Below are 27,555 nucleotides of genomic sequence, written 5' to 3' on the forward strand. Positions count from 1 at the left end.
TCAGGGGATATCAGTTACTACTCTCTACTGCTGTGGTGGAAAAAAGTTGGCCTGGATAATTTTCTTGCTTTGCCAGGGTAAATTTATTGGAAGACTTTACAGCTTGTACAAGTGGATGTGTGGGTCAAATCTTTTACCAATCATGGAACGCATTTCTCTGAGCAGGCTGCACTTGAATACGCAGAAATTCAGTCATTTTGCAGTGATGTTGGATGTGTGATGTTTGACCATTTTATATCCCCAAAACACCAGGTTAGTGGAAAATTAGGGGGAAAATCCTAGGCTGATGTCAGAATACTGAAATGCCTTCAGAAAAAGGATATGTCATCAGATGCTACGTTTACTTAATGTACTACAATTGTAGGTCAACACTAGGAGAGCACTTGGCACCTGCAAACATTGGCAGATTGAGAATGTGAATGTTTATTTGTACAGTTGAAGGTGGTGCCAGATGAAGGGGTAAGAGGGGAAAAGTGAACCAGAAGAGCAATGAGATTTGGTGTTCTGGGAGCTGCTGCCCCTGCAGGAACATGGCATAGAGGGCTGTGGGGATTTGGGATCCAGTTATGGAACCAAGAAGATGGATTCACAGCTGTGAATAAACAGAGACACATGCTGCCAAGTTTCTGGGTTGCAAGGTGAAATTTTGATAGCAAAGAGTCCAAGTAGTAGGTAGTAGCTGAGAATGACAAAACTGTTTTAAGCTCCAGCAGCTTTGTGTGTCAGCTAGCATTTAGTGAGTGAGAGTGTCAAAGAGGTGCAAAGAAAACAGGATTTGAAACTAGGACTAGCTTTTTGTATAAACATGTACAGGAGATACTGTCAAAATTGTTACAGCTACCTTCTGCAAGTAAGTAACTTTGCTGGAAGTGAAAAGGTGATTGGTAGCGTCTCCGAACCACATCACAGCAGCTCTAGCTAGACAAATAGAAGAGCTGACAGATTTTAATGGTGGCCTCCAGAGGAGAAGAGCTGAGAAAAGAGGTGTTGGCATGAGCACACAGGCTCCCTCAGAAGGGCAAAACAACGGGTCAGAGGGGAAAGGTTCATCTTGTCATCGCTGCTTTCTAACATGTAGCCACTTCCTGTTTCTTCTGAGAATGGTGAATAAGAAATGAACTTGAATTTGGGCAAAGCTTCAAGGTTTTTATTGAATGATACATAACTAATAAACAAGATTATACACTGTCAGTATTTTCATGGAAAATAGACTCAAACACAGCAACATACTTCTGCCTTTTGGATAGATGCTAATTTAGCATTTGTAAAACATCAGGCCCCAGCAGAGCTGGAACATCCTCCCAGCAACAGCCTAAGAGGGCTCCTGCTGGGCAGCCTTTCTCTCCAACCAAGCTGTCAGCACTGGCTCATATATCATCAACGTTGACTCCAGCAGTGCACTGCTGGGACACCATGCCAGTGAAAGGAGCTGAGATCAGGCTTTTAGAGCAGCAGTGTCATCAGTACCAACCTACAGTGATGCCTCTGTGAAAGCGCAGAGCACTAATGCCAGAAATGGGACCAATAAATAGCAATGCAGGGAAACAAGTCAACATTCCTTTGTACATTAGTGTGCTCTTCTGCCTCTGCCCCCAGACCTATAGGATTAGCCTTGCAATGACACACAAGCCTCTGTCATAATAGTGTTTGGATTTCAGTTGATCAGTAGACATGGTGAAATTTGACAGTAACATGCTCAGCTGCAATAGCAATAGCTCTTAATGCTATACATATATATACGTATATATATATAGACTACATATTGGTACAATACAACTCAAAGAATCAATGGCCTAATGTAGCCATTTTTATGTGAGAGGGTTAACCTTGAAATATTAATGCATAAACTATTTATTCTCCTACAAGCCATAGAAGTCACAAAGAATATTCTCTCTCCTTCCCATACAGTTCTGTAATAAGACAATTAATTTTATTTCTTTAATTTAAGTGTATTAGCAGACTCTCCATCCCAGCTAGAAAACAGACTGTCTCTTTCCTTGTTCAGTTAACAGTGATGTGGAATGGAATCACTTTTTTCTCTAGCTTTTCAGAAGGCATTTTCACATAGACCCCAGTAGTGAGACATCGTCTTCTCTTTATCTATAAAATACAGGAAGACAATAAAACAAACAAGTGATCACAGAATAATAATTGACCAGCACATTTTAGAGAAAACTGATGGATATTCTGCCTTTGCTGAGTAGAAGGTATTCTAGACACCTGTCCCTGTCACTTCTCTTTGTAGAAGATCCATTGAGACCATTTGAGGAGGAATCAGGAGTTACAGGGGCCTTTTGGGAAAAAATAGTCCTGACATTCATTTAGCGCTTTGAAGGTGCTCCTGCTGCAGAGTTGAGTGTTGGTTGAAAACTAGGAGCGTTCACACTGAACAGCTTCATTTAGCCTCTAAGGACAAGGGCAAATTGAAAAATATGGGACAGGGATACTGTTTGGTTTTAAGCTTTGGCATCAGATTTATTTCTAACAGACTGTGAGTACTCCAGACCCCCATGGAAAGAGGCAACCCAGGCTTACGTGTCACATGCCTTTCTTTATGCAGACTTTTCTAGCTGTGAAGTTAAAAATGCTCTAAGTTACAATCCCCCACATCACAAGGGGAAGCCTCTTTAAATTTGCTTTGCGCAGAGGTGAATGGTGAGAAAAGGAAAAATCAAATTCTGGGATTTTGTATGAATCAGTTGTGAAATCAGAGTACACGTGAAGACTGTAATCCCAGAAGCATCCAGAACTCCAGCCTGTTCTAAGCATCCAAACGTAAGCCAAGGGTCAGTCCAGCTGATGTAAGCTGACTGCTTTCTGGTACTCTGGCAACACAAATGAGCCATAAGCAAGTCTAAATGGCAGTGCAGCAAGTTCTCTTATTTTGCATTAGTGTAACAGCTTTGCACCAGCAAAAAGGAACATCCCGGTGCGTTTGTTCCCAGTGTTCTTCCCTGTTCTCATTTCTTTCTCCTTGTCCTCAGCACACAAAGGGGTGTTATTAGCAGAATGGAGCTGAGTTGATGGGACTTACCGCTTTGCCCACGAGAATGGTTGAAATGATGATACTGTAAAGAAAAAATCCTGACGCGGTAGCTCCTAATACCCAGACATATATGGCAGTGTCTGGACAAGGTTCTGGATCTAAAACATGATATCACACAAGTTATGTCACACATGAGCCTCGTAAGAAAGCCTCTAGAGTCACTAAGTCAGCCTCCACCCTGCTTTTCTCTAGCATGTACTATCCCAGGATACTACCAGGACTGAGCTCTGAGTCCCTGCCCGCTCAACCTTCAATGAAAACAAGCTGTATCTTAGAACATACACCTTACTCTCCTCTCTTTCTGCACTTACATATCTAACTGCCTAGACATACATGTACACTATGTGGCATTACTTATGCTGTCAAACAAACATCCATACATTGCTAAATATGTTGCATGCCTATGAATATGCCTGCATTGGGTGTGTGCAGGGAGATCTGAAAGGAATGAGAGCTAATCATGATTCTCAGTGCTTGAGTCAATGTTCAGCCTCACTTCTTACAAACACAACTTTGAAGACCTTTCAGACATAACAGCAACTCCCTTAACCTGGGAATATCAAAGTACTGTAAAGCTGCTTGACTTACCAATGACAAAGAGATGAGTCCCATTTCCCTTGTTCATAAAATAGGGTGGAGGGTACATCCGCTCCATCTTGCAGATGTAGAGGCCAGTGTCATTAGCTTGCAGGCCAGTGAGGGTGAGGGTCACGTTGTTTCGGCTAGGGCTAACGTGGCACTGAATGACCTCTTCCACACTGAACATTTTAAACTCCGTTGTGTAGGTTGAAGCACAAATTTCAGTGAACTTGTCACCTGTCTGTTTAAGCAGGGTCACTCTAATTTCCTTTGCATTCCCAATGTGCTTGTATTTACACACCAAGCTAGCAACTCCTTGCCTGTTGGCCAGAACCATTGCTGGCTGAGTCACTTCCATTACTGTAAGGAAGTAAAGAGCATGATGGTAAGCGAACTGTCAAGAAGTGATCTGTAGTCATTTACTTGAAGCCTGCACAATAGGAAGGGAGTCCTACCATCCCCTATTATCCATGGGTAATTCCTAGAAATGCTGCTAAATCCTTCCAAAAAAAGGACTCCAAGACCACAATTCACATAGGCACTGCTTTAATGCATTTAAAAAAGCTCAAGAAGTCCTTTGATTACTATAAATGATATTCTAAATCTCAGCAATTACTTGTTGCTTAAATAGTAGTTAATTTCGCCCACTTACTGGAATAATGTCCTGCATGCTTCAGTTTCCCTCAAAACAAACTTTTTAATACACATAAGAAAGCAAAGAAAAGACTTCAGATGGTAAAGCTGAAATTTAAAATTAGGCACTTAAACCACAATTTCTGACTAGTAGGAATAAGCATGTTGACATTTGGAAACTAACAAGTTGACAACTTATATGGAACATGCAACAGAACCATCAGGGTAACAATAAAACTGAATGGAAAACTTGTTTGCATATTTTTGTTTCTGATCTTGTTGCTCCTCATTTTTAACCAGCTATTCACAAACTATGGTACAGCAATAGTATATACCCCAAGCCACAGTATAGCAACATACAGCAAAGCCTGATAAACATACTGCAAAAAATCTTTACAAATCTTAAAGGAAACTAGTGTACCATGTACATCCTCACTGGCTGCTTTTTACAACTTCTGTATTCTATCCTGCTACACAATGGGAAGGCACTGACTTTTGCTTTAATAAGCTGTGAAGACTCAGTATTATTTGTTCAATTTCATTTTATATCAGTCCATTTTGGGGCAGGGCTTATCTTCTTCAGTTCTGCAGTGCAAGAATTTGGGACAAAGAGGAGTAGCATTTCTCCATCCACCCAAACCTCTATATCCACATTATCAGCTGCCAACAACTTCACTCACAGGGCCTGGTTTGTCAACATGTTTCTTCCTTCTTGAGTTACTGGGAATCCTGCCCAGCATCTCTACAGATGCTACTGCTCTAAAGTCTGTGTCTGATTTTCCAGATACCTCGCGGTGCCCCGAGACCTTGTTCCCAGACTGTCCTATGGAGGGGTCCCATGCCATCTCCCTTTCCCTGTTGTACCCAGTCCATCTCCTGCAAAGATGTGAAACCAAGAAAATGTAGACTCCCTCAGCTACCTTGCCTCCTTCATCTACCCACCTTCGGCAATGGCAGTGGCTGCGCAGAGAAAGCCCACGGTGACCAATATTGAGAGCATTCCTGTGCTGAGACAGATGCTGAAGGGGCTGAAGGTGGCTGATGCCTTCAGACTTTAAGGCAAACTGGAACTCTCAGTGCTGGAAAAAAGGCAACACCTTTCAGGATACTGAATCTTCGAAATGTTTGAACCCACACAGAGTCAGTGTGTGTATATATAGCTTTGATCCTAGATGCTGTACCTGAAAGTAATATGAAGCTTTGTTTTGGTTTTACGAGAAAGGAAGTAGTGGGTTTGATTAGTACGTGCACAGTTAACCTCAAACAGCACGAACAAAAACAACTATTCAGCAGATGGAAAATATATATTCAATCTGAAACTGCCATCCATTTTGCTTTAAGAATTGGGGGAGGAAAGGTAATCATCCAATAGAGCAGTTCGGGCTCTTTAGTACTGCCAGCTTGCACAATCATAGCACTTAATATTTTAGCATTCATCAGGTATTTCCTACTAGGACAACACACAGAGAGCTATACTTCTGCCTAATGTGGCACCGTGAATCAGTGTGAGCTAGCTTTTTTATGGAGGACTTCCCTCGGCCCCCAATTTCTTTTCTTGCTTTAATGTTAGTGCTTTTGATGTTTGAAAATTGCTGCCCCCTTCAAAATACTGATTGTGCTTGCAATGACTTCATTTTTTCATGTCAGCAATGTGACTTGAATCATAAACTAGCTTCTTTAATCTTTCCTGTTTCCAAGAGAAAATTATCTATCTAGTTTTATAGCTAACTGACTTCCACATCTATACAGTACTTTCCCTACCTACAGACTTTACTTTTACCTTGAGATCAACAGATGGAAGACGCTGCAGGAGCTTTGATCATTGCTATCTCTGCTTAGAGCACCTGCATAATTTCAAATCTCAGTGAAACAGTTTTCATCCATTGGCCTTTTAAAAGTCATGTCAGATTTGAAAATAATTTTGCTTTTTTATGTGGTAGACTGTCATATCCATGAATTATTACCTAAAGAATGTCATAAAAATGAAGTTACATTTCAGTTACACTGAAGGTCATCATTCTTTTTTTTCCCACACTTTGAGAAGTTCTTTTAGAAGGTGCTTCATCATTTATCTATGTAGATCTAGTAGATTACAAAGACCTGCTTTTGGAATGTGACCTAGAAAAGCTAACAGCATTAGTTCTTGAACAGTAGCATAGAGACTGCAAATTGATGGTGTGATTAACCACTAACCCCTTGCAAAGGGTTGCCACATAAAACTCAGTGCTCACTGCCCCACATATCCACAGTACCTTATAAAGCTAAAGTGAGTGGTACTGCTCTGGCACTCCTCTCTCTGGCAGTTGAGACTGCTCTGGCAAACATGGTGTTTCCAGTGGTACTCATCTTGTCTCCTGGCTGTTTTTTTCTCAGGGTGCCTTTTCAGATTGACCACTTTTTACTTTTTACCCTTGTTCCTCCTTAAAAGCCTCATGTTGTGGTGACTGCTCTTCTAAGTAAGGCACTGTGGTGGTTTAACCACAGTGGGACCATGGGGTCCTGCATTCACTCCCCCAACCCAGTGAGATGGGATGGGAGTCACAACAAAGGGGGCATGGGATTAGGAATGAAGGACAGGGACAGCTCACTCACCAGTTATGGTCACGGGCAAAACAGACTCAACTTGGGGAAGAAAAATCAATTTAATTCTTTGCCATTTCATCTGAGTAGACACAACAACCACATCTTACAGCACCTTCTCCCACCTCTCTTTTCTTCCTGGGCTCAAATCACTTTGCTCCTGATTTCTCTACCCCTTTCCCCCCACAGCGGCACAGGGGGCAGGGAATGGGGGTTCAGTCAGTTCACCTCTGCTGCTCTTCCCGGCATGACAGTCCAGGAACAAGATGTTCCAACATGAGCTTCCCATGGAGTCATGGACCTCTTCAGGTTCAGCTCCCGGCTCTGGCATGGGGACATCTATGAGCTGCAGACTCATCCTCCACTCTGGGGGTCCACCCTGGCTCTGGCAGCGAGTGACTCTCAGAGTCACAATTCCAGTCACACTTGCCCTCAGGCTCAACTTCTCTACTCCAGCGTGGAGTTCTCCATGGCCTACACGTGGGTCTCTGCTCCACCACTGAACTTAACTTCCATGGGCTGCAGGGGATTTTGTCTTCTCTTACTTCATATGGTAGAACTGAGTGTGGGTCTCTCTCTTTCCACCTTCGCCTCTTTTTTTCCTCTGGCAACGAAGCCCCCTCCCTATCTGTCTGTCCTTTGTTTAGGCCGATGGTCTCTTCTCCAGGTTCTCTCCACCTTCTTCTCTTCAGGACAGTCCTTCCCCTCACAAATATGGATTCACAGAGGCATTTCTCTAATGCTCATTGGCCCAGCCTGGGCTGAGGGGTCTCCACCTTTGAGCCAGGGGAGCTTTTCACTCTCACAAGGTGGCCCTTCCCCCACTACAAAAAATACCTGCCTCCTCCCCCCTGCCCTGCTCCGTCCTGTCCCACCCCAAACCCAGCACAGGCATGGTATGTCTCCCTGTGGAGTTTCTTGAAGTCGTCTCTTTCTTCACAGCCATGGCAGCCCAAGGTGAGCCCAGAGTATCCCCCTTCCACCTTGCTGTGGTGCCAAAGAGGGGCTAATCAGGCTTTGGGTGTTGAGTTAACATATGCAGATAGCAGATGGATGATGCAGTAACACAGAGATCTGTTTCCAAGTAAGAACTCTCATTCACTGCTCCCATCCCTCCCAGCTCATTTATGGCATGGAACGAAGTATTGGTAACTGAATGAATTTCCCTCTAAAATAAGATCCACAAGAATCACTGGGGATGCCTTTTCTCTCTGCTGTGCCCCCCTTCTAACTACTCTTCAGCTGATGAAGAGTCTCTGGACTTCTGCTTGTTCCACCTTCTCTGTATGTCACAGCCATGCTTTGTGGGCTACAGCCCTAGGACCTACCTTACCTAGTCACTGTGCCTTCTTGTCTGTCTAGTCTGGTATATTCCTGCTCTGACTTCCTCATGTTGAGAACTTTTTTTTTTCCCCACCCTTTCCCAATAACTGGAACCTGACACATGGCCTGGGGCCAAGGCAAGGGAATGAATGGGTGAAAGACAAGCCCTCCCTTTAACTTTGAGATTCAGGTCTTTCAGGAAGGATATTCCTCAGACTGTCTCCAACAGCCTGTGCTTTGCACTTGCCATGTCCAAAAGCTTGGTGTAAGATAAGTCTTTCCTTTAATGCACACACTTACATTATAATACTCTTTGTTCTTAGGGGTGATATTAATCCCCAGGTCACAGGAAACCTTTACAGTCTACATAAGCTGCCATAGCAAAGTGTCAGAGCAGGGGAGGGGACTGAGGGCCTCGCAGAGCTAAACTGCAGAGCCTTAAACTGAGGAATCAGCTTAGGAATGGTTCGGGTCTCACAGCCTCTTTGAACTTAGTTGAGAGAGAGACACGCAATTTACACTGAATACACTACGGTGATTTGACAGATTGCTAGTAAGTTAAAGAACAGGTTTCTCATGTAAGTTTCTTTCTCATTTTGGGTTAGTCACTCACATTTTAGTGATTAGAATGGCTTTTCTTCATTGAACACTTGTTAGGCCAAACCTTCCTACTGATACCCTGTCAGAATTCCCATTGCAAAATATTATTATTCAAAAAATTATTTTCACACTTTAAAGACTGTTTCATGCTTGGTTTTTTTTCTTCTGTGACAGGAACTTGCCTGGTGATTTGCTTGAGGTGTAATGGGGGGAAGAGAAGCTTACATTTGCATACGTATCTGGTTTCAGGATATTTTGTTAAAGTCAGAATGTGAGATCATGTCTTATTATGTTAAACAGTTCACGTTTTTACCGTGTTAGTTTGCCACAAACCTATTGGGGTTTTGAAATGCATTGTCATTTGAAAAAAAAAATCCAGACCTCTAAGTGGTATGGATGAACAAAAAATCTTTTCTACAAAACAATAGGTAAAGAGAAAAGGAAATAGCACAGTAATTGGAAAAATAGTGTTTCGTTACCATTAAAGGACTAAAATCTGATTAGTGTAAGTAAAGGCCTAGATATGACCAAGTTTGGTGGATCAGTCTTGGTTCCTGAAGGAATCATAATTCACATCACAAAACCACTGATTTTCAAGTCACTTTTCTCAGAAATGTGGCCTTTCTGTCAGCTTCTAACTTGGATTTACAGGTGCTGCTCTCTAGTCCTAAGCCTGTGCCCTCAGTCCAGTCTCAGCAGAGACAAGGACGGCACTAGCTGAGAAATTCTCCATCCAGTACTTCTCAGGGCACACAGGATTGGTGTTCTTGTGCACTTCTGCTGACCAGCAGATTGTCCAGAAGAATTTGAGGTGTGGGTGGATGTGTGAGCGTCCTTTTTCTTTGTGCTACAGTTGTTGGTATTTCCTTTTTAGAGTATAGGCTTTGTTTCCCCTGCTGTAAAGTTAATTATATCCAACAGGCTTTCCTGAAATTCAGGGCATCTACAGTTATCTAACATGGGGAAAATTGCCTCCCAACTTTTCATGCTAATAGGTCTCAGTTAGCCCTGAAGGTCTGCATTGTACCCCTTGCCTAGCTGGGTTTGCTACATGTTCTTTGTAATAGTTCACACATACCCAGTAGCAACCAGACCCCTGCCTGTGTGAAGGTATTGCCCATGACCTATGCAGCTTACAGTCAAAATCAAGATCTGAGACTGTATGGAAAAAGATACAGACAGAAGTAAGAGGAAATAAAGAGACAGGACTGAGAAGCAACTCAGGCAAATGGTCTTTACACACCAGCTTCCTTACCCTTCTCCAGTTTCCTATATGGGATTGTGGCAAGGGAGAGATTTTAGGAACAATTTGAACACAGACCCCAAAGTATCTTGGGAGATATTTAAGAGCTTACCTTTAAGGAAGGAGCTTTCCAAAGCAGAGCACCACAAATCTCTTGTTAATAGGCAGGTCCCTTGGAAGTGAACACAGAATAAACCAGACACCTTTATCCCAGAATGAACACTGAAAGCTAGTCTGATTTCAGGAATAAGCAAAAAAAGAACCAGAGGAACTCCCCAAATCTAAAAATAAGCGGTTAAGTATACCCCATGATGAGCTGCAGTGGTGGAATACTAGAGAAAGGTTTTACTTCTGCTTCCCTTTAGTTCTTAAAGCATTGCAAAAAGGAAAACCAGCAACAGGGAGCTGTATTTCTGATAGTCTCTGGCTCTGACAGTACAGCAGTTTGTATTTAACAAAGGACACAAGAATAAATTATTATAAAGCTTTACTGTAGACATGTGAGGAAGAGTGCTGTTCTCCTCAGAAATTAGATGCCTAACAAATATTTTTAAAGGATACAGTCAAGGAGCATAATTCATATGTGGTATATAGTTTAAGAGCTTACTTCCATTTTTCACAGAGCTATTTAAGTCCCTGATTTAAAATAGGAAAAAAAAGGCATTTCATACTACAAGATCAAAGCAGGACTCCTGGAAATGCTAGAATTAAACCTTTACATCTAATGTTTATAAAGCAGAGGAGTGAAAGAAGTTTATATAAAGAAGATAGTGCTCCAGCTTAGTGGACATGCAGAGAGTCCAAATATTTGAAACACAAGAGGCCTGACAAGGAAAGGCATTTTCTTAAGCTAACAGTGGGAAGTTCTGTTCAAATCCAAGGGATGGCATGGAGTGCATTCTAAAGCACCTCTTTGAATTGATGACAAGTGGGTAATAAAGATCAGCTTTGTTCTCTTTTGTTTGTAAGCTATTTCTTAAGAATGAATGAGAGCTGATAGTTAGAATGAGATGGCCTGAAAAATGAAATGAAATGAAATGAAATGAAATTAAATGAAATTAAATGAAATTAAATGAAATGAAGGCAGGAAATGTAGTAATATAGCAGAAGGGGGAAGCCAGCAGACAGACAGACTGACAAGGTGTCAATGACAAGGTGTTCAAATTGAACACGTAGCAGTGAGCCAAAGTTTGTGAAGAGAAGAGGATGTTTCAGCAGTTGAGGTGAACAGGGATCATGGGCTAAAGCTTCTAACGGTATTTTGTCACGTTCAGCCACATCCACACTCAGTCTGATTTGCCTATGCAGGGACTGGATCTCAGAACTACAGCACAGGTATGCATCTCTTCCCAGGGCCATACTGAGTTTGGGAACAGAAGCCACACACCTTGGACATCTTAGGGAAACAGCTTCTATGTGGAAATCTCAGAGGGCTCTTGATGAGATGGAGATAGGGAAATGAGGATACCAAGAGGGGAAAGGATGTTTTGTGTAGAAATATGAGTGGCTGAGCAGTGAAGGGTACATGTAGCTTTTCAGTGCTTTCAGATGTGGCTGTTAGGCTGTGAATTAAGCATATTCCCAGACAAAACCTACCCACAAGCCACTTAATGAAAACACATTTTAGTAAAAACCAGCTAGTGCACCACCCGCATCGCCGTCAATAATGCTCTTTAAAATTTGCATGACAAAGCTAGGTGGTATGGAAACACAGCACTGAGGGATGTAAGCCACTTCAGAATCCTTCCTTGCTATAACCTTGCCTTGCTTTTCTGCTTCCCACACCTTCTCCTTGCCTCTTTCTTACCTTGCAGTTTTACCTAAAAAAGCATGAAATTAATAGTGGCTTTATTATAGATTATTTATTCAGCACTTGTCGGAAAATCTGTTCGTGTTATGTCTAAGATCTGTAGGGCTGATGCCCTGATGTATGGAAGTGATGTGCTCGATCAGTTTGCCTTTGGTCCATGGGCCACCACATGTTACTGAAAGTTTACAGTGATGTGTGCAAGGCTTGTGAGTTTGCATTAGAATATCTGTTAAATCATAGGCTGGAGGCTCTGGAAAACAAAGATAAGGAATTTCTGGCAGAGTGTTGTAGAATAAATCCCAGACTTTGCAAGAATCTTCTTGTTTTTGAAGTGTAGTAGTTGCAAAAAGGATTCACTCCATAACCCAGACCTTTCTGCAAATGGGATGCTGTAGCCAAGTGCTGGGTTTGTAGCTGGTATCATGTGAGTCAGCAAACTAAAGCAGGTCCTGTCTGTACCTTCCAAAAATGTATCAGCTGCAGGATTTGTTATTTAACCCATTCTTCACCGCAGAATCTGATCTCATGTACAAAGCCTTACCCTTGCATTAGTGATAACCCAAACTCCGTTTGTTTTCCCTGGTTTACAAAGTACTTGACACCACATTTCTAGGATTTAGCAATTCCTCTTTCCTGAAGTCCCAGGGCTAAGTATGAAAGCAAACCCCTGAGATGTTGGAGAGGCCAGATGTGCAAGGGGAGGCTGTCTTTCATTAGCCAAAGTGATAGTTTGAAAAAGCTGACGAGCCTTTACCTCTGTGTTCAGAAGTTCTTTCTTACTATTCCTGTTTACTGACAGATATTACAACTCCCTGCAAGCTTTATCCTTCTCATATTCTTAGACAATCTAATCTATAGCAGCTCTAAGAACATTAACTTGAATATGTCAGTGTGGCCAGCTTGTTCTCCTGGTTGAGTTGAGCACTAATTCATGCCTGCTATAAAGCCTTTGATTGCAGTGAGCATCCATCTAATGTGCTTCTTCACAGCTCCAGCTGCCTCCTCCCACCTTTCATCACCTGAAAACCCAGATAGGAAATCCTACATTTTAAAATTCAGATCCAGCATCCAAAAGAGTTCCTAATGCTTTGGCCACAGGGGTAGCAGATACCAGAAAGTATGACAGAGGGCAGTTTCAGTGGCATGTATGCTAGCGATGAAGAGGAGAATCAAGAAGGTTTGCAAATGTGTTTCTAGGGGGGGAAAGAGATTATAAAACAGGGCTGAAAAATCAGTGAGAGGGGATAAAAGGGAGGATGGGCTTGTGGGTAATACATCACTTGGGGAATTTTCCTTTTAGATAGCAGTGAGATTATATCTGGTGCATACAAAGAAAACAAATGGGGATGGGGTCCAATGAAAATCAAGCCCTATGCAAAATGGGAGGGAATGCTTTGAATTTTATAATTTTGATGAAATGTTGAAGGAAAAGGTAATTTTTTTGAGAAAATGCATGTACATCTTTTCCTAAAGCTTTTTTCAAGCCCCCAACAACATTTTTCACTTTTAAATCATCAGGTCTTTTGCAAAGAAAACAAAGGTGCCTTACACACTGGCAAAATGTAATTTTGTCTTTTTTTCTGCCCAGAACCAGTACTGGGTGAAATAAGAAAAATGTGAAGGGGAACCCTTTGCAGCAAGAGCAACTGAAGTTAAGCAGAGCTTTCTTGAGAAAGTTTCACTTCCTAAGGTTTTTGCTAGGTTTGCTCATTTAAATGGCCATTGTATTAACCCACTTTTTATGATTTTCAAACGTCAGCAACCAACTTAGGTCTTGTAAAAGAAAAAGTGTAAAGCAGAAGGCCTGGTTCTCATTACTCTGAAGACCTAACTGCATCAACAAATTTTGCTGCCACAGCCTTGTAAGTGGCGTTGCTGCAATACTACCTGCTTGATATATCAGCCTGTGTTGGGTTATTGCCACAGGTCAAGATTCAGTGAAAATACTTGGTATCTGTGTACCAAGGTCTTTGGGCTAGAGAGGTTAGGCAGGACTGGGTCTCCCTTCATTCCCATTCCTCCATTCCTGCAATAGGTACAGAACTACAGCATTGCCCGTTCCTGACTTGAAGGGATTTAACTATGAAAGCTCTGAGAGCGCTTTTGTTGTTGCTTTTTTAATACTGCATCCTGAAAGAGAGTAATTTCATTTGCAAGCTATTTACTAGTAGATTGTGTATTAGATCATAACACGCTGAGCTGGCAAATGCAGGCTATGGAGAGAGTGTGGCTATAATTTCTGTCTGCCACTTTGCAGTGCCTGATTAATGTTTGGTTGAGTTCCTGGGCCACTGAGGAGCTGGAGACACATGCAGCTGCAAGCTCTGGAGTCTTGAGAAGTTTGGTTTTGCATGATAAACAATCAAGCCTGGGAATGGAGCTTTTGTTTTTGAAACAAACTTCTGCAGCCAAAAGTTTAGGATAGGAGATAGTAATATATTTCAGGAGCTTGGCCAGTACAATCATATTGTTTACTATTAAGAAAAAACAACCTTCAGAATTTCCAGTGAAATAGTTCTCAATAGTTTTTCAAGTGAAATAATTAGATTTTTCTTGTTCAAAGTAACATTTTCTTTCAAAAATCGCTGTTGTTTTTAAATATGCAAACCATATTTAAATAGCCAAAATCAAAATGAAGCGTTAAAAATTTTTAGGAACAAATGTCTCATTTGAAGGAATTATTAATTGTTTTACCTTTCAATTCACAAAAAAATCACTTTTTTTCCTTTCAGTTAGATTGAAATGAGTGCTCTTGACTTTCCAAATTTGCCAGTGAAACAAAAAAAATTAATTATTCATCTAGTTCCAATGAACACCCTTCATAAAACTTCTGAATTATGCAAACTAATCACCTTCTGGGAAATATGTATAGATCATTTTATAGTACAGGCTTGCAATGTGACTCAATGCCTCTTTGCTTGCACACTATGACCCCCCTCACTCATCTGATTATTCAGACTTTTGCCTTGTCTATGGTTTTCAGCTCATTTCCCCCCAGAGCCACCACTGATCTTCTCTAGTTTTCTTTTGCTTATAATAAAATATTCTTTATCTTTCGAGATATCAAGTGCTGCCATCCTGTGAGGCAAATGCAGCCAGGAGGGCAGAAATGGTTAAATGACTTGGCACATGAAATTACTCCTAAAACTTGTCGCTGCTTTGACAGTGTCAGCAGAAAGGGCGAGGAGCAGCCACCGCCCCGTCACACCCATGGCAGCTCCAGGTAGCCGGAGTGCAGGGATGGGGGATGGCAGAGGGGGCTGCCGGACGCTGCTGCCCAAGATCTCTAGCAGCCCATTTGGCATGGGGAGGAAGGGATTCTCCTCACAGATGTCTGGCCTTGCAGGTGGACCTCTAGGGAAAAACAATCGTTGAGAAACACAACAGAAGTAAGACACAGAAGCTCAGATTGAGGGGCCAGAGGCAGAGGAGGGGTAAGGAAGGAGCTTTGATCTCCCTCTCCTTTTGCAGCCACCTTGTTCTCTTCATTACCCTCTTCTCTGTGCCCCATGACTGCAGATGCTGCGCGAGTGAGCATGGTGGGAAGCAAGGGCTGCCAGCCTCCTCCTCAGTCAGCCAACGCTCTCCTGAAGTGAATCACAGTCTCTCCCTCCCCAGCAGCTTCTCTGAAGCAGGACCCCGGCCTCTTCACCCACATAGTGCCAGGCCCTTCAGCTGACCTTAAAGGGGAACACACCTGTCTCTTGCTTTTAGTATTGCTGCTTGGAATTTGCTCAAGTGCTGTGTTCCTGTCCTGCGCTTCTCACTGATGCACAGGGCCAGCAGGGCCATGGGCGGTGTCCTGGCTGCCCCAGCTGAGCACCCATCCTTCTCTTGGCACAAAAATGGACAGCAGCCACACACACACCATGCACATGGTAATCCATTTGCTCTGTGCTTTCAGGGATTAACTAAATTTTTAGCTAATCTGCGTGTGCAGTTCTTGGGATCCACTTTGTTATCTCGATTAAGTGCCCATAGCTTCTTCAAGGCTTTTGCCCAGTAACCTGGTTTAATAACAAATGCTAGAGTTTGTACACTCCAAACTGTGTAAATGCCTACCATAGTTGTTTGCATAACTGTTGGCCCTTTTTCCCCCTTGATAGCTGGAAGTTTTCTACAAGGGTGGCTGCCTATAGCAACCATCATCCATTTAGCAGGAAAGGGAGGGTAGATACCAAGGTATTTTTTTATCAAGGACAGATTGCTTCTTTAATCCCAATGTCACCAAGAGCTCCAGTCCTTGCAGAGCAGGCAAGAGAAGGGTTTAGCTGATGGCACTTTATCTTCTGAGCTGCTTGTGCTCATTTCAGGGACATTGTGAAGCCCAGATAATGAACATGTCTTCCTGGGAAATCACATTTCATCTGGCTTGACTTCTGGTGAAGGCATGACAAAAAGTTTGCCCTTGTGCTCTTTAGCTGCAGACTGCAGGCAGCTCTAATTTGCACTGGCAATCATCAGCCTCCAAGAGGAAATTCTCCTCCGAGAGCAGCACTGTTTACCAACAACAGGGACACCTCTGCTGTTAAACTGTGGGCACACATTCACTGTAGGCACTGCTGTGCTGCTTTAGAGCTGGTAAAAGATTCCTGTTGTGACAGCAACCTTACACAAGGCAGTGCTAAGCCTTCCCCACCACGGGAGGACTGGCCTGCAGCAAGTCCAACGGCTGGGTGCGTGCCACTGCCAGGGCTCAGTCCTTAACTCTTAAGGTAAAGTGGCTGTTGCCCTCCTGTCTCAGCATTTTCCCCAGGCAGGCCAAAACTGGTATCTTTTAATCTGTTAAACTTGTGGGGTTTTACTGTATTTATCCGAGTGAGAAGACACTGCACAATGCCTGAATTATCTCATCACACAGAGAAGAAGGAAGCACCCCTGTCCTGTGAGTGTGATTTCACTGACAGCCTGACTCCATGGAAGAGCAACTGATACCAAAATGGGCAGGATCATTCTCTTGCCCCACCACTCTCCCACCCTCGTAGCAGCACTAGCCCTTGTGCAGCTGTGCAAGCTAAATCCTTTCCCTGCTCCAGTTCACCGCACAGCCAAATTAATCCCAATGCCTGCACAAGAGGGTGGGGTGGTGCATCTGGAGGCCAGAGGGGCAGTCTGGATGGCACTGCCTTTTCTTGGCAATGCTGAGATCAGGTAAAGCAGATCATGAAAACATGTCCTAAAATAGTACCTGGCACAAAACTCTCTTGACAGTCAAGACAGGACTGGAGAATTCCTCAAGGCTTTTTCTTCAACCACATACATTTTGTTTGTGTTTAAGTCTTTCTGAGTCTTGACTCACCAGCACACCGTATATAGTTAATTAGTGTATAGTGAAGATAATTAAATCCTAAACATGTGATCTGTGATATGACTGAGCTGTGTGAGCAGTGACAGCTCAGGTAGTAAATCAGTGGAACGAATCTTTGAAACTGAATTTCATTTCTGCGCAGTTGCCCGAGGTTTACTCAGCTTTGACCTCAAAGGCCCCAAGCAATGACTGCAGTAGTAAAGTCCATGAAAATGCCACATTTTCTCTGATAGAAAGGGCTGAAGGAGGGGCTGATTGAATGATTGCTGGGAGAAATATCAGTGGTATCGAATTTGGGCAGGGGAATGTATTCTAGAGGCAGATACATGCCATGGAGGTCAGTCCAGAGACAGAAAGTCATGGCAAGTGAATGGGATGGGGTTAAAGCAGGGCTGAGCTCTCCAAAGGACACGGCAAATCTGGGCATGTTGGGGACCCTGAGAGAGTGAGCTCAGGGAAAAAGAGAATTTCACTGCAGCTCTCTGTGTTTATAAGGTAAATCCTGCTGGATCAATCACAGCTGTAGGAATGAGGGAGATGTGAGGAACCCTGCTACATGCCTGTGTGAGCAGCAGACACTGCTTTGGCTGTTTGCCATGAATGGCTCTGGGCTCCAGGAATGTCCTAGCTTCACCCGCACACATTCTCCAGCAGCTGTGCCTGAGCCTTGTAAGGTATTTAAATTCAGAGATCAAGTGTAGGCTACCAGCACGTGGTGCTGGCAGGAGGGGAGCCAGCCATCACCCTGGGGCAGGGGTGAGCTGGCATGTGCCCTCACCAATGGGCCCCACACATGCAGGGTCAGGATGTTCCAGTACCACCTCTATTTAAGCGATCTGGGGGCAGCCACACGGCTTTGGAGCTGAGAGGTTTTTGCAGGAGTGTTCCTGGACCTGTTTGATTTACTAACAGACACAAGTCAGACAGTCCAAAGCAAGATTGAGCCCCAGGAAAAATTGTGCAAAGGGAACTTTTTTTACAGGCTTTGTGAGCAAATGTCCCCGTAACTGTGGGGTTTGGCACCCTGAGGCTTTATACGTAACTCACAAGGTTCTCCCCTTCTAGGAAGAACATACCTTTTACATTAAAGAGTGGGCCTCAAATCTTAAAAGTCTTGCTAGCTTTTCCCTTCCCTTCCCCTTAAATACACCCACATATACATGCTTCACATTTATGATGTGGTCACCCTCACTGTCGCCTTAGGGCCAGGTTTTGTAATCTTGTCTCCAGTCCTCGCAAATGGGGCTGTGATTGCCATTGTAACAAGAAATGACAGTTGCTGACCACTCTAACTTGCCAGCCCAAAAGAGGGAAAATAAAAGGGGAGATGTGCGTGAATCTCAGTTTAATTTCTCTAAATTCAACATCCCCCAATACATTTAAGTATAGCCAATTAGGTAAAGACTCTGCTAGAAATGGATAACAAAAAATTAACTTAAAAACAAGTGAAAAATGCGCTGAGTACACAATAATATTCTTATCAGACCTCCTCGATAGACGGGCAGGGCAATACATATCCTTTCGCCTTTCGCCTTTCCCCTTTGGCAAGAATGTTATGTGTTACCATGCAGTGTATTCTTAGAAAAGCATCTGCCATACCTTCCTGAAGAATTCATTTCTCGCAAGTCCTCCCCCTTTTCAGTTTGAGAGCTGTGGGTTTGTATGAAACGTCATTGTAAAACAGATCTACCACAGCCAAATGTCATTTGGCAAAGTATATTCTGAGAACCAGCAATACCGCGCCCTAGGCGGGAATGACGAAATATCGAGGGTAACTATGAAACACGTGTGAGCCAAGTCTTTCCTTTCATACCCTCTTCAGTGCTGCTGGGCTTTGCTTTAATGCTGAATGGGTGTGTAGCACAGCTGGGTCCCCTGTGAGATGTCCTCAAGGAAGGAACGTGCTCCTTGCTTTTTCTGCTCTGTATTGCTCACGGTCGTGCTGGGCAGACCCCAGCTGAAAGCTCGGTGCCCTTCTGCAGGTGACAGACCCATTTGCACTGAGGTCTGGTTGCAGAGGTTCGCATAGCCCCCAGACAAGGCACACAAGGCAAGTTATGTCAGGTGCTACATGAGATAAGGAGAGGGTGCTGTCAATATCACAGGAGTCCAGCCCAGAGCTTGAACAAATCTAGTCCTTCAAGTTCATTCCTCACTGCACAGTCACTACAGCACTATTCCCCAGTCAGCAGGCAAGGCATTGCAGGTCTAGCATCCTGGCAGCTGTTCTAGTGGGAGCACCACACAGGAAAAAAAACAAACAGTGGAAATCATTTGGATGTGTTTGTGCAGAGCCTAATTCCCCTGCCAGGGCACATTTCAACACCACCACACATTGCTCAGTGCTACTATTGTCATAACTCTTACGTGGCCGAAGAAGTATCACTGCATGAGGATGTGCGGGAAGAATCCCAGAGTTTATCAGTAGTTTGGGAGCTTATAGGGACTGTGGGAAATACTTCCTGCTCTCCTGGGATGGAGTCATACTTCGTCTTGCACAGGATTAAACTGGGAAGCACAAGTTTAAACCAGGAATAGTTGACTGGATCAAGCAAAGCTTATTCCTGGGTTTTATACCTTTAGGTTTTGTTTACTGACTGAGAGGAGTGAGCACTATGGAGTGAACAGAGTTACGAGAACTGTGGTGAACCTCCTGGAGCCTCCAGTTCCCTCATTTTGCGTTCATAGAGAGAAAGAATCACCAACAGCCCCCGACATTTTTCTCCCCACTCCACATCCTCTCATGTGGGAACTGTCCAAGCCAGGCCTGGCAGTCCTCTGGTGTTCAGCCTGGAAAGCCACTGCTTGCTAGAACATTTGTTACTTTCGGAAATGCATCACATTCCTCAGGACCCTGGGGAGGGGCTGAGCAGCAGACAAGATCTCAGCAGAAAAGGCATCTCCAAACTCTTTTTCCCACATGCAGTTTTCCTAGGCTCAGCTCACAAACTGCCTGTGATGAACAGAGGACTGCAGCCCATTGTCTGTAGCAGCACACGGGAGTAGGTGGGTTTCCAGAAGGGATGTGCAGCTTTCCCTCCAGCTACGTAACTTCAGCCTCTTCTTGCAGCAGTGCAGTTAGATGCATGGCCCAAAACTGAGGTGAAGCACATCCTAAAATCTGTGGGGCACTGCTAGTTACCTCCCTGCGGGCCTTTAAAGGAAGAGGGAGAATTTTGATCTGGATGGATCAGGAGGTGGAGAAACACTGCTCATTGAGGTACCAGGAACTGGCACCTTTCCTAGCTACACCCTCCTGTTCCCCAGATGCTTGTGGCGGAAGGGCTGTGGGTCAGTGTGAGTGTGAGGAGAGTCAGGATGTGGCTCTCGGCTACTCATGGCCCTTTGGGGAAGGGATGTGCAGGGGGAAGGTTTATGCCTGCAGTTCATCGCCATTTCCATTGGCAGAAACCACCCTACAGTTTTATGGGAGGACACCCCCTCCTAACCTGACACCCCTCATGCCTTCCAACCTCCTATTTACCCTTCTCTTGAACTCTGTGTTTCCCTTCCCTTTAGACCAAAAAAGGCATCACAGCGTGAACTCTGGTGGCCATGCAAAGACCAGAAGGGGATGAGTGGTGAGGAGGGGAGTGTGCTTGTGCGCTGGGAGAGGAGGAGTGCATGGGGCTTTGTGTGCACAAGGATTAGAGCAGGGCATGCTTCAGCCTGCTTTCACTGACTTTTAGACTGCAGTATGGTTAACAGCAGATGACAGTGTGAATGCAGCTTTCTGTAAATTTTAGATGCTGCTGAAGCCCAGTGCTTTTCCATCAGCACACCCACAAGTAGACCTACAGCAAATAGGAGCATACTCACTGGAGAGTTTGGAGAAGAAAAACATAATCTCTTCAACCACATGAGCCTTTCTTGTATAATATCCATGACTCAAAAGCTTCTGTTCAAGAATGAACCCTTTTTATTTAGTCCAGGGAAAGCACTGAAGTGATGTACAAACTCTACAAGTTTAAAGCCAAGGAAATGGTTTGCAGAATTTTTTAATGTAATTTCAGTCATTTAAAATCACTCTGCTTTGCACACTTGTATCACTTACAGTTAGTAAAGCAATTGAATTTCTAAGTGTTGGGAAGACAGTGATCTATTTAAAATTATAATGGTTGCCGTTTTATTCTGAAAGCAAGAAAGGCATAGATGAGCATTAAATTTCAGTATCATGTTATGTATTTCCTCATTTCATCTTTTATTATTAGATGCTCTTTTTAATATTTTATTAATTTATTTCCTTCTGTATTATTTATTTATCTCCTTCTAGCTCAAAGGCTACCCGTGTACAGCAGCTTAGTTTGTTTTATTGTTATGAGGGTTTGGGTTCAGGTTATATGTTTATATATTTTTAACCAAAAATACACCAACTCTGTATCAGTTTCTAGCTTTATATTGTTGTATCAAGTTGCTCAGCCTTTGCATGCAAAAGCTCACTGGTGTACTGCAAAACCCTACTGTGTTTGAATTTTTAGCACACATGCTCTCCACCATAATTAGCAACCCTCACTCTGCACACTGCTGAATCATCCTCCAAATATTCCAGTTTTCATCATGGAACAGTCAAGCCTGTGAATCCAAATGACCGCAATATTGTGTGGATAACATTTTTACCTGAAATAATTAAAGCTTTGAGGATTAGAATTCCCCTGTGTTCAAGGGGAAAAGCTGAATTTCTGTGCAATCAAATAAAAATTGAAAGAGTAAATAGAGCTGTTGCCTGTTCCTTCCTCACTGTGAGACATGATTACTTCAGGCAACACCTCAGGCTCATTTGAGTGTTGTAGCTCTTAGAGGATGGCTGGGCTTAGATGCGCAGTGTACTTCTGTCCCCCAAATTACCATATGCGAGTTCCTGTACCCCTGACATGATTAGCTGAGCAGTCATGGTACAGGGACAGGGAGTTTTGTGAGGCCATTGTAGCTAAGTAGCTCTTTGGTGGTTGTCTGCTTCTGTGAAGCTCTTTCGATTATTTTTGTCTTAGCAAGCACTCCAACCCACAGAGTTTTTCTTCTCTGAGGGCTTGCATGTAGCCTCTGTCACTTAAGAATCATAGAATGGTTTGGCTTGGAAGGGACCTTAAAAATCATCTAGTTCCAAGCCCCCTGCCATGAGCAGGGACACCTTCCACTAGACCAGGTTGCTCAAAGCCTCATCCAGCCTGGCCTTGAACACTTCCAGGGAGGGGGCAGCCACAGCTTCTCTGGGCAACCTCTGCCAGTGTCTGACCACCCTCACAGTGAAGAATTTCTTCCTAATATCTAATCTAAACCTACCCTCTTCCAGTTTAAAGCAGTTGCCCCTTGTTCTATCACTACCTGCCCTTGTAAAAAGTCCTTCCCCAGCTTTCTTGTAGGCCCCCTTCAGGTACTGGAAGGCTGCTATAAGGCCTCCCCAAAGCCTTCTCTTCTCCAGGCTGAACAGCCCCAACTCTCCCAGCCTGTCTTCATAGGAGATGTGCTCCAGCCCTCGGATCATCCTCGTGGCCTCCTCTGGACTCTCTCCAGTAAATTAATCTGTGTAGTCTTTGAAAGTTTTGAGCCCAACCACACCAGTTTGTGTGAAGATCTGGGTCAGGATTATGTTCCTGTGGGTCTGTGCCATAGCTTTGCTCAAACCAGAAGATGACCTTCAAGAAGCAGAAGCAACCTGTTTTCCCAGACTTGTCCTCTAACTGGTCAGAGGAAGCACTTGGATTTAGCTAGGCAGGAGTTGAGCAGTGGATGAGGTTGTGCCATTATTAGTCAGCATATTTCAGTGGGTCAGATCCAGAGAGCAGAGCTTCATTGCAGTCACTGGTGCGAATCAGGACACAGTACCTGATATTAGTGAAATGTGTCAGAATGTCATTGACAACACAGCAGCTCTTGCTTGTTTAACTGGCAATGAATAATTAGGGCAGAATCAGTCCCTCTGGAAAGATCATTTCAATGTCTCAAAATTTTAAAATAATTGCCTGTTTTATGTTGTGTAAATGCTCACAGAAATGGCTGTTGGATCCAGCAAGGAGCTGTGCTGCTGTAGTTACAAGATGGAGTATCCAGTAGGAAATCTTAGTTGAGGTACTGACCAGCCTATCCTGTTTTAAAGTACGTTTGGGTTAATGCCTTCTTTCAGTTCTATACTGATGTGTTTGTTCTTTTGTCTCTTGTTAGTCTGGCACATAGACAAACCAGTGTCAGAATAACTTTTAAATGAAGTTGTAAAAGGGGGTGAGATATTTCAGTTCTTAAAATAGCAGTTTCTTTTGAAGCTGTTGAATGAGACGGATTTATCTGGGGAGGGGATGTGTGTGTGCGGGGGGACACTGTCTCCTTTGAAGATAGGTCCCTTAACTGTGACAAAGAATAAAGAAGTCTGCACCAGGAGGATTTCTCCTCTAATGTGAACTTTCTGCACCATCTTGACCAGTCTCGCTTAGGCAAAAGTCACTCCAGACTTGAAGCAGATGAGTCGTCCTTCTGCAGGCTCTTGGTTAATATCCAAGTCTGCGTGACAGCAGACAGGAACAATCCCTTAGAGCCTCTCTGGTAATAAAGGAAAGGCCCCACTACTCTCATCAGCGGGGCTGGAGGTCACAACAGCACTTGAAGGAGCAGCAACAGTTTTCTACCCACCTATGAGCAAATACCTGCTCTTCTACAGAAGGATGTCAGCAGTGATATCTTGCTACTCCCTGCCTAGGTCACTCATCCTTTCCAGCTGATGTTGTGGGCTAGGCCAATGATAATATTCTCCTGGGTATTCTGGCAGAGTCGCCAGCTCAAGATAAACCAAACAGAAGGTAGAATGGAGCGCAAGAGATGGAAAGGTTTTTCTCTGGGAACTGGCTAAGGAAGGCTGCTAGCCAATGCAGGTGTCTGCATCTGAGGTAGTTCTCCAGAGCCCCCTTCAAATCAGCGGACAAAAAACATCTGTTTACTGGAGATGCCAGAAGTTAGATGAGATGAATCTCACTTCTTTAAGCTCTGTGTCATTTGCCTTGAGTGTGGACTCACTGTACTAGGTGTCAAGTATACATATACAGAAAATGACTGAAACACAGGTCATTTTAACCACGTGGACTGGAAACTTACAATCATGCCAATTTTATGAATAAACAAAGCAACTAGGAAAATGGGGAAATGGGTCTCTGCCTAGTCTTAGTAAGAAATAGCAATGAAGGAACTGAGTTCAGAGTAGATCATGGAGTTTTGACATCAGATCAAGGGCTGAACTATTTCTAGGGCAAAAATTCATGAATACAAGATGCCCAGGTGTAGAAGACAGCTATCATATTTATATTATATTATGGTAGCATAATTAAAAGGAGAAGGAAAGGAAACACATTATCTTCCATGAGAATTACTAAGTATTTGCACTCCTTGACTGAGGACTCTTTCCCAGTTTTCATTCTTTGCCACAACAAATCTTACACTGGCATGTTACTTTATTATGCACCAGAGGAGGGAGACACATGCCCACAAACCTTCTGAGAAACACATTTACAGGAAATAAAAAACACACAAGCAAATCTTTCTGCCCCACTCTGTGTGAGGACTAAGCCCTTACTCTTTCACACCTGTTAAATAGCTTAGCTTGGGATTAAACTAGTGCTAACTATTGAAAATGTAGTGAGCTACATAGTGATCATCACATGTTCTTCACAAGGTACTGCAATGCATGTGTATTATCTGAGGAAATCAGAGCCCACTGAGTATCATACACGAATGACAATCACTGCTGTTCTAAGTCCATCTTTTTAATTGCTTCGCTGACAGACAGATTCTGCACAGGGTCTCATTTTCTCACTGCAGGCTGCCTTTGTTTTTTCACACTTTCTAATCAGATAATCCAGTATGGTTTGTAGATATATCACACTGCATAGATATATACACCACTAAAAAGATCTCATGGGATTTTTTTCTGCAGTGCTGGGGTTGCTCCATACTGTTGACTTAACCCTTCATAACCAAAAACAACTCAATAGAAAAGGAAAATGATTTTACGCAGCTAAGGGTTGCCATTTTAGCTTTGAGATAATGGAGCAATGTCCAGTTTCTCACCATCCTCCTTGCCATATGAAAGAAATAAAAGTTTGACAGTCAGGCTCCCCCCATTTAGATGAAAGAGTCAAGCTTCAGGCTGTTTCCTGAAATACTTTTAAAGTTAGAGCATCTTCAGACTTTTTGCAAAATTCTTTGCTTTATTTAGCAAGGAGAAGATAAGATGATTCAACTTTTTGACTTACTATGGGGCATCTTCAAAGTGTATGGAGAACTCAAAGGCTTTTAAAAGAATCCATGTCTTAAAAACTTAATGGATTATTTAGGTGGCATGCATAGTTCAGCCTTGTAGTGCCTGAATTGGTCTGTTTGTACCTCAGGTGGCTCAGGAGTTCCTGGCTTATTTCAATCATTTTCAGGTACTTGTCTCTGTGGAAAGGGATCATAGAATCATAGAATGGTTTGGGCTGGAAGGGACCTTAAAGCTCATCCAGTTCCAACCCCCCTGCCATCAGCAGGGACACCTTCCACTAGACCAGGTTGCTCAAAGCCTCATCCAGCCTGGCCTTGAACACTTCCAGGGAGGGGGCAGCAACAACTTCTCTGGGCAACCTGTGCCAGTGTCTGACCACCCTCACAGTGAATTTCTTCCTAATATCTAATCTAAACCTACCCTCTTTCAACTTAAAGCTATTTCCCCTTGTTCTGTCATTAGCTGCCCTTATGAAAAGTCCCTCCCCAGCTTTCTTTTAGCCCCTTCAGGTACTGGAAGACCCTATAAGACAACAGAGGATCCCATATTGATTTGTGGTTTTGTTGCTTCAGAGTATCTGATTCCTTGAAAAGCTTCCTTGAAAAGATTCCTTCTTTCACTTGTTTGTAACAGAAAGTTGTTCTGACCATGCAGCTTTTCTTCCTGTGTCTCACCCTTCACAGTGAGACCTTTCACCTTCTCAGGACCCAGGCTGTTGCCAAGTGGGTGGCTAAATTTCATCTGAGGTTTTGAAAGAACTCTTCTTCATATGGCTGTCCTCTCTGTGCACAGGACTTACCAAGCCTCATCAAGAGAGCTCTGCTTCAGGAGCAGAGACCTCAGATTTGAGAGCAAAAGGACCGTTAGACAGCCTCTGTGCTTGTATTTTTCTATTAGTCCTTCAAACTCACTTATGCATTGCCATACTATTTCCCTCAGGTATGAGTTTCCTGCTCTAATGTAGAGGTATCTCCTCCTAGAGCTGATCTCATCAGTGAGATTCAGTATTTGCTAAACAATCACTCGGACATGCTGATGCTGCAAAGAGGGCGCAGTACTCGTGCTTTCATTTAGCATCACCATAACCAGTTCCCCTGTGCTGTCAGTTAGTATTTGCAAGTGCAGCTGGAACCTGGAGGCCAATGGGCTGTAGATGACAGATTTGCTTTGATCCAAGGAATGGAGGGTTCCTTTGAAATAAAAAGTATTTTATAAATAAATATATAGAGAGTATTTTATAATAGAGCAGCAGTGTTGAAATATAAATTAACATGATCCAATTGCCAAGGCTTCCTTACTGCAGGAGGTTAATTAAGCAGCGATCCCTTCTCCTGAGCAGTCTCTGCTTTGAGACAGTAAGTAACAACATGAGCTGGAGTCTACAGTACATAATGCCATTAGGTTTGTTACTCCCCCTTTTACAGCTTGCAGTAAAGAGGACTGTTGCAATTAATGAACGAAGTGGATACAATGCTGCAGTCAAGGTCAGGGTGAGGCATAAAATGTAGAACTCAGTTCTGTCCAGTCACAGGCTGGCAGGAGAAAGCACCATAGTTCGTCAGGAAATGAAAATGGGATCAGCTCTTCCTTTCAGTGCAAAGAAATCTCTCCTTCACATGCATCTGACAACATCCTACCAAAACTCTCCAGAAATGATACATGGGAGCAGAGAGGAAGTTGATGAAAGTGTCAGTAGCCTGGGAAGAGAGAGACCAATTAGCCAGAAACTGGAGACGCTCCTTGGCAGGTTGCTGGCTGTGGCAGGTTATACGTGCTGTTATGAAAAAAAGGGTGGCTTCAGTTGCAAATTTCATGCTCTTGCACCAGTGTAAATCCAGAGCAGTCACTGCTGACAGTTTACTGTTGTGGAGCAGAGAGATGGAGAATGTTTTCCTCTTCCCAAGCATTAAACTGGTACTTGACTGAAAACAAAGGCAACTAAGCCCAAAAGGCGGTGACAATATATATTCCTTTCTTTTCATTCCTTTTTCCTTGGTTATACACCCAGTTTAAAAGCGAACAGACACACATGCCAATCACAGTACAATTCCTTACATTTTCTAGTATTCTATTTCCCAGTCAATCAGCTCTCATCTGTTTTACTTTTACCCTCTAAACTCTTCAGGGGCATGGAATATCACTTTTCAGCTTGTACAGTGTGAAAAAATATAGATCTTTGATTATTACTGTA

At 43.3% G+C, this 27,555-nt stretch overlaps 1 protein-coding gene across 1 annotated transcript; it reads right to left on the reverse strand.

Moving 5' to 3' along the window:
- Positions 1-1,125: 1,125 nt before the first annotated feature.
- CTLA4 (cytotoxic T-lymphocyte associated protein 4) lies at positions 1,126-5,385 on the reverse strand. Its single transcript, XM_010176707.1, has 4 exons — positions 5,201-5,385; positions 3,635-3,985; positions 3,035-3,144; positions 1,126-2,100 (listed from the first exon to the last, which is right to left on the reverse strand). The coding sequence occupies exons 1-4, from the start codon at positions 5,256-5,258 to the stop codon at positions 2,002-2,004; spliced, it is 618 nt and encodes a 205-aa protein (XP_010175009.1). The 5' UTR covers positions 5,259-5,385; the 3' UTR covers positions 1,126-2,001.
- Positions 5,386-27,555: the final 22,170 nt, after the last annotated feature.

Source organism: Antrostomus carolinensis, unplaced genomic scaffold, assembly GCF_000700745.2.
Source record: "Antrostomus carolinensis isolate BGI_N321 unplaced genomic scaffold, ASM70074v2 scaffold1281, whole genome shotgun sequence".
Classification (NCBI taxonomy): Eukaryota; Metazoa; Chordata; class Aves; order Caprimulgiformes; family Caprimulgidae; genus Antrostomus; species Antrostomus carolinensis.

Bases quoted from the DNA above. Each gene is read 5' to 3' on its own strand.
- CTLA4 (XM_010176707.1), bottom strand. From the start codon at position 5,258: ATGCTCTCAATATTGGTCACCGTGGGCTTTCTCTGCGCAGCCACTGCC. The intron at 3,986-5,200 runs GTGGGTAGATGA...ACTTCCTTACAG, and splicing joins AGCCACTGCCATTGCCGAAG to TAATGGAAGTGACTCAGCCA. The intron at 2,101-3,034 runs GTAAGTCCCATC...TGTATTTTATAG, and splicing joins CCATTCTCGTGGGCAAAGCG to ATAAAGAGAAGACGATGTCT.